The sequence below is a fragment of the Trichechus manatus genome, unplaced genomic scaffold (assembly GCF_000243295.1).
Source record: "Trichechus manatus latirostris isolate Lorelei unplaced genomic scaffold, TriManLat1.0 scaffold00155, whole genome shotgun sequence".
Taxonomy (NCBI): Eukaryota; Metazoa; Chordata; class Mammalia; order Sirenia; family Trichechidae; genus Trichechus; species Trichechus manatus.
The window spans coordinates 965,967-973,830 of NW_004444091.1; the positions used below are offsets into that span (position 1 = coordinate 965,967).

The following is a 7,864-nucleotide window of genomic DNA, read 5'->3' on the forward strand; positions in this document are numbered from 1 at the left end:
TTGACCAAGTGCCATCAGGGAACATGTGATCTGCAAGAATCACAGAAGCCCGACAGGTGTGCAGGCTGGGGAGCTGGTCTGCCCTCCTAGAGGCTTGTGGTTCCACCAAGGCCCCCTCCCAGGTCCCAGGGAGAACCAAGGCTCACAGGTGGGTCTACAGGCCAGAGAAGAAGGGGTGCCTTGGCACCTGGAAGAAGTGGGGTGGGAGGGGCCTGCAGATACTGGAGCCCCCAGTACCCTCCAGCCCTGGCAGTGACCCTACCTCCCCCAGGCCCAGGCTCAGAGCAGCTGGACCCCTCCCACATCAGGACTTCAGAGTTGAGCCACCAGCCCAAAAGGTCCTCAGGGGAAGGTACACTGTGGGCATCTCCGGCCTGTCACGAGGTCCCCAACTCCTCCCCAGGGCAGGGACTGAGCTGGGCAGCGGGGGGCCCCAGGTCCTGGGCAGAGTCCCGTTCAAGTCCCTGGAGCCTCCAGCTGCCCTGGTCCTCGTCACCATCTCATCTTTATTTCAGCACGGTGCCTGTTTGCTCTTTCAATTCTTCCTGGGAGACTCCAAATGGCATATTTGCTCAAGAGCTGGGGACAACATTCTGGTCTTAGAGAAGCAGAGTATTTAGGCAAATGCAAACGTATGCTGGTTTCCTTTCTTAGTTACATTCTTGACAAAGGAATTATTTCACCAAGAGGTAAAATGAGACTTTCTAGGGCCCAACTCATTGCATCCTGGCCCCAGGCCTGGGGCTGCTGACCCTCACCAGTTCCCCGTGCTCTTTTAAAAACACATAATGCGGAGGCTGTGGCTGTGATAGGTGGCACAAGGGATCCTCGTGATGGAACTCATCTGTATCCTGACTGTGATGGTGGTAGTCCATGAGTCTACACACGTGACGTAACTGCACAGAGCTAAATACACACACATACACACACACACACGCGCGCGCGTGCATGTAAAACTGCTGGAATAGGAATAAGGCCTACGGACTATATCAATCTCAAATCTTCACTATGACACTGTCTTACAGTTATGCAAGATTTCACTGCTGGGAAATCTGGCAGAGGGTATAGAGGATCTCTCTGTATAATTTCTCAAAACTGCATGTGAACTTCAATTATCTCAATATAAAACTTTGTTAAAAAAACACACAAACACACACAATGTGGGAACCATTTTATCTCAGGACTAGGGCTGGTCTGGTTTTACAGAGCAGCCATATGGAAAGCTGAAGTTATTTCTCAAAAGCCCCATCTCTGGCTTCATAACCAGCCATTGTGATTCTTCATATGGGAGGTCTTCAAAGAGACCCAGTTCAGCCGTGCTCCACGTCCTAGCCACTCAGGAAAGCCACAGCCATCTCTAACCTCCATGTCCCTCCCCATGACCTTTGCCCTGGCCAGGGAGCCTGAAACCTAAGGCAGGTCAGGGCAGAGGGGGCAAGGAGACAGGAGCCTGCCACCATCAGCACACAGGGCAGTCTTCAGCGAGGAGGCCCCCGAGGGGCGTGTGCCCATGCAGGGTTCCAGGGGGGCCTGCTGGCCACTCCTCGGTGCCCGTGCACAGCCCTGCCAGTCCCCACCAGCAGTTTATTAAGATTTTATTGAAAACTCTAAGATGATTCAAACTTCAGCTGTCATGATAAGGTGGTGTTGCTAGGCAACCTTGGTGCCTGTCTGCCGATCTGTTTCCGTGTCTCTTCCCCACTTCACAAGGTTCAAGGCTGGGGCTTGCCACCCTGATGCCTACTTGGCTTAGGCGACCTGGCGCTCCTGCCCAGTCCCCCCGCTCGGCCCCCGCCAGCTGCCCCCTCCCCACTTACCATACTCGCTGTCATAGAACATGATGAACTTCTGCCAGTGCAGCTCCGTCACCAGCTTGAGCATGACGTCATTGAGGCGGACCGGTGGCCTCGAGGCCAGCGTGTAGGCCTCGCCATCAGGGCTGGGGTTCAGGTGGCAGGCGGTGCGGGGTGACCCCCTTGGGTTGCGCTGAACAAAGAGGTGTGGGATGTGCATGGCATCGGTGAGGGACTGCAGGGCGTTGGCGGATGCACAGCCAGTGGACGTGACCAAAGCCAAAATCCCCTGGGTCATGAGGTCACAGGCTGGAGAGAGAGGAGAGAAAGGGAGAGGTCAGCACCAGGGTGATGTTATGCTAGCTTCAACCCGCACAGCCCACGTCCATCATGGGCTACACCTACGGCCCTGGTGGGTGCTGTCTCACGGAGCACCTTTCATGAACCTGCCAGTTAAACATTCTTGGACCCATTTAACAGATGAGGAAAGACAGCCTCAGAGGAGTACAATCATTTTTCCAAAGCTACTCAAGGAGGCCATGCTAGAACAGAGATCCAACCTCCATTGGCCTGACACACTCAAATTGAGCTGTTCCATTAGCTGTCCTGTCTCTCGCCCCGGGGTGTGGGCCCTGAAGAGCAAAGAACTCACTTTGTCAATCCCTGCAGCCCCGTGGCCTAGCCACGTGCCAAGAATACGTTGTGCGCCCTACATTTGTTGGCTGAACACAACCTGCCTGGGATGGTAGGGGATGAATTATATACGAAAGCTAAGGAGATACTTATCCCTGAGGACCCAGGTTGTAGGCGGAAAAAAAAAAAAAAGACGCTAGGTCTTCTGCCCAAGTCCACTTGATTCGTATCATAAACACACAGGGTCTGACCCCAGATGTCGCAGTTGGTTCCAAAAGCCCAGGATTATTCAAAAACCACTTGACAATAACAAAAGGAGATGCTCCCTCGGCTACGGTGGTTACCGTGGGTGTGGAGGAGGGACACGGGAAGACCCCAGCAGCTGTTTCTAGGGTTGGTGCACTCAGGGGCTCCTCTTCTGAAGTCTTCCAGCAACAACAAGGGGCACCCCTTTAGCCACAAACTTAATGCCTTTTTGGGACATCGGACCAATGAATAGACCTATATCCCAACATGGCAACCCACTGCACCAGTTCTGAAGCATGGATTAATAATGCATGTGTGATGGCAGGAATGTGGGAAAGCAGATGCAGTTTCAAAACACAGCCTGTGAATGTCAGCGGGCCATCTGCTGCAGACAGCCAACTCCCGAGCAACAGCAGAGAGCCCATGGGTTCTCGACGAGGCTGGAGAGGAGACCAAGGACAGGGGAAGCGACCCCAAGGAGTAAGGCAGCGGGAGCCTGAAGGTGCAGGGCGAGAGGGAGGTGTCTCCATACTTTAGACACCAAGGCTAGCTGCTCCCCACAAGAGGTTTCTCCCCTGTGTGTTGGTGATCATCAACAGGACAAGAACTCAAAAGCCCAGCAGCTGTCCCTGCAGAACCCTCATCTCCAGGCCAGAGGCGAGGGTCGGGGGGAAACAGGAAGCAGGCGAGTCACTCTTGGGAGCTATCACACAGCCATACAAATGCGCTGCACCCCCATCCATGCTTCACACTGCTGAGTTCTCTCCTAAACAAAAATCTGCTTGTGTCACACCCTGGTGAAGATCCTTATGGCTCCAAACCACCTTGGGGAGACAGTCAAACTCCCTGGATCAGTCTTGTGGGCTCCCCGACGCCTGCAGCCTCACGCTCCTCACCATGCCTCTGCCTGGATCCTAAAGCCAACTGCACACCCTCCGGCCCCTCGAACCATCACATGTTCGGTTGCCTCTGGTGGCTACACACACACTCCTGCTTCAAGACTCAGACTCTTCACTCTTCTGGGCTGTTCCCTGAGCCTGGACAGCAATTCCCTACCCTCGCACCAACTATGCATTGCTGGGGTCGCTGTCTGGATCTCCTTCTAGACTTACACCACAAGGGCAAGAGCCATCGTTCCCCAGCACACGGTCTCAAGATTACCGCAGGCGCAACAGTTTCTTGCCCACTAATGAGGAACTCCACTTTGGACATCGATACAAACTGTGGGGGCAGCTTTAGATCTAAAAACACCCAGAAGATACTAATAGATACTCTTGAAACAGCACTAACCATCTAAAAGACACACAGGACAGGTGAGTGGTGATGTCAGGGGAGTGGTTAAAAGCACACACAATCTTTGCAACTATTTATGAACCTGCTCCAATAACATGGAAAAGGGCTCATAATAAAAAGTTATGGGAGGCAGGGCCAAGATGGCAGAGTACTCAGACGCTTCTGGTGGACCCTCTTACGATAAAGACCTGAAAAACAAGTGAATCAATTATATATGACAATCTAGGAGCCCTGAACATCTAAGGCAAAATTGAGGAACTTGACTGAGTGGCAGGGTGAGGGAGAGACAGTTTGGAAGCAGCAAGGAGTTGTCAGACCTGACCTAGCAAGAGCCTGAGCCCTTCAGGCCTGAGCAGCTCAGGTGTGAGCGGTAAGGCAGGCAAGCAGCAGTGCTCGGGAGGGGCTTTTTCCACACTGGGAGAGACCGAGCACCAGAGACTCTACAGGGTCACCCAGAACCAGTGAGAAGCAGCCCTAGATTGACAAAAGATAAATACTTGCGTACAGCCTACAGTGTGAATCAAAAACAACCCCCTTAGGGAAAAACCTCTCTCCCATTTACCTCCCCACTCCCTGCTCTGCACTGAGTCCCGGACCAGCTTCAGCAATTGCCGAGTCCCCTGGGCTGGAAGTAGAATCTGTCACATGTCCTGAGCCATTCTCCTGGCCTTGGAGAGTGAACAAATTTACAAACGGGAAAAAATAAACTGCCGGCTCCACTAAGCCAGGAACCCAGGGTAGACACAGCTCCTTTGCCTAGGCACAGGCATAAGGGATCCACAGACTTTGAGTGCCTTTCCCCCTGCAGAGGCGTAGGCCCTCATGACTGCAGTACAACAGGGTATATACCTGAACCCTAACTTCAACCGTTTCATCTGTGAAGTGGCAGTTCCCTGACATTTGACACTGCTCTGCCCATTAAGCACCTAATCACATCAGAGGCCTGAGGACTGGTGGCTCCACCCATACCACCCAGCCACCTGCGATAGGGGCCCATGAATAAGAGGTGCGCCCCAGTCCTTACAGCCAACAGCACTGGGTGCTCATAGTCGGGCTGCAAAACGCACCCACCCACACGCTCTAGGGAACAGGGACAGGCCCTCCTCCTAAACACTCGGGGGCATCCGTCAGCCCCCTGCCTTGCTCAGAATATGTCCCCCTGCTGCTGCCAGATGCCTGTGCCTACACCAATAACTCATGCCTGTCTAGGACTGTAGGTGAGAGCCTACACCACTCACTTGGTGGCTATCTACCTGGGCACCTGAGCTGAATCCATATAGGAGGAGTGGGTGGACTCCTAAGCTCACATACCTAATAACAGATCTAAACACATGGTGACAGGACATTAGAGCTTCAAAGATGCCAATAATCAAACTACCTCATACAAGCAGCCTATTTGGGCATACCAAAACAAAACAAGAAACTAGGACACAGGAAGCAAACATAAAATAAATAAATATAATAACTTATTGATGGCGTGGAGACAACAGTCAATATCAAATCACATAAAGAGACAATCCATGATGGCTTCAGTAAGCTCCCAAAATAAAGAATCTAGAAACTTTCCAGAGGAGGAGAATGTCCTGGGATTACTGGAGGTAGAATACGAAAGATTAATATACAAAACTCTTCCAGAAATTAGGAAGGAAATTGATCAAAACACAGAACACTATATAGAAGAAATTAAAAAGATTAGAGAAGAGCATAATGACAAATTTAACAGGCTGCAAGAATCCATAGGGAGACAGGAATCAGAAATCCAGAAGATTAACAAGAAAATTTCAGAATTAGACAACTCAATAGAAAGTCATGGGAGCAGAATTGAGGCAATGAAGTCACAATTAGTGAGATTGAAGATAAAGCACCTGAAACCAAATTATTTGAGGAAAAATCAGATAAAAGGATTAAAAAAAAAGAAAGAAACCCTAAGAATTACATGGGACTCTACCTACGAGTGACTGGAGTACCAGAATGGGGGTGAATAACAGACAATACAGAGAGAATTGTTGAAGATTTGTTGGCAGAAAACTTCCCTGATATCGTTAAAGATGACAAGATATCTATTCAAGATGCTCATCGAACCCCACATAAGGTAGATCCCAAAAGAAAATCACCAAGACATATTATAATCAAACTTGCCAAAACCAAACATAAAGAGAGACTTTTAAGAGCAGCTAGGGATAAACGAAAAGTCATCTACAAAGGAGAGTCCATAAGAACAAGCTCGGACGACTCGGCAGAAACCATTCAGGCAAGAAGGCAATGGGATGAAGGAAAAAAACTGCTAGCCAAGAATTATATATCCAGCAAAACTGTCTCTCAAATATGGTGGCGAAATTAGGGCATTTCCAGACAAACAGAATTTTAGGGAATTTGCAAAAACCAAACCAAAATTACAGGATATACTAAAGGGAGTCCTCCAGTTAGACAATCAGTCACATCAGATAACAACCCAAGACTAGAACGAAGGACAGAGCAACCAGATATCAAACCAGGTAGGGAAGTCGCAAAAATAAATCAAAGCTCAAACACTGAAAATAGGGAAACAGGTGTCAATATGTAAAAGATGACAATATTCAAACAAAAAAGAAGATTTAAAAAATGTAGACATAGATTTTGAATATGGAGAGGAAGTCAACACGATATAAAGAAATAAAAGACTGGTATAAAATTAGAAAAATAGGAGTAAATAGTAAGGTAACCGCAAAGGAAACTAACAATCCTGCAAGTCAAAATAAAAAAACTCGAAAAATATAAAGACTCAGCAAACACAAAATCAACAACAACAAAAAATATGAAAAGAAAATACATAAAGAAAAATGACTCGGCACAGAAAATTAAGTGGAACAAAGAAACTGTCAACAACACACAAAAAAAGACATCAAAATGACAGCACTAAACTCATACCTATCAATAATTACACTGAATGTAAATGGACTTAATGCACCAACAAAGAGACACAGACTGGCAGACTGGATAAAAAAACACGATCTGTCTTTATGCTGCCTACAAGAGACACACCTTAGACTTAAAGACACTAACAAACTAGAACTCCAAGGATGGAAAAAAATATATCAAGCAAACAACACTCAAAAAAGAGCAGGAGTGGCAATATTAATCTCTGACAAGACAGACTTTACAATAAAATCCACCACAAAGGATACGTAAGGACACTATACAATGATAAAAGGGTCAATACACCAGGAGGACATAACTATAATAAATATTTATGCACCCGACGACAGGGCTCCAAAATACATAAAACAAACTCTAACAGCACTGAAAAGAGAGATAGCTCTACAGTAGTAGTAGCAGACTTCAACACACCACTTTCAGTGAAGGACAGAACATCCAGAAAGAAGTTCAACAAAGACACGGAAGATCTAAATGCTACAATCAACCAACTTGATCTCATAGACATATACCGACACAACAGCACCAATTATACTTTCTTTTCCAGTGCATATGGAACATTCTCCAGAATAGACCACATATTAGGCCATAAAGCAAGCCTTAAAAAAATTCAAAGCATTGAATTATTACAAAGCATCTTTTCTGAACATAAAGCCATAAAAGTAGAAAACAACAACAGAAAAAGGAAAAAAAATCGAACACATAGAAACTAAACAATACCTTTCCCAAAAAACTACTGGGTTATAGAAGAAATTAAGGATGGAATAAAGAAATTCACAGAATCAAACGAAAATGAAAACACATCATACCAGAACCTTTGGGACACGGCAAAAGCAGTGCTCAGAGGTCACTTTATAGTGCTAAATGCACACATCCAAAAAGAAGAAAGGGCCATAATCAAAACATTAACCCTACAACTGGAACAAGTAGAAAGAGAGCAGCAAAAGAAGCCCTCAGGTACCAGAAGGAAATAAAAATTACAGAAG

The 7,864-nt window shown here is 47.5% G+C and overlaps 1 protein-coding gene across 1 annotated transcript in view; it reads right to left on the minus strand.

The window, feature by feature from the left end:
• The window catches only part of GRID1 (glutamate ionotropic receptor delta type subunit 1), a 1,005,377-nt gene that overhangs the window by 814,348 nt on the left and 183,165 nt on the right, over positions 1-7,864 (minus strand). The window contains exon 2 of the mRNA XM_004386072.1: positions 1,818-2,102. Within this exon, the coding sequence (XP_004386129.1) occupies positions 1,818-2,091 (274 nt within the window). The 5' untranslated portion in view covers positions 2,092-2,102. The remainder of the gene's footprint in view (positions 1-1,817; positions 2,103-7,864) is intronic.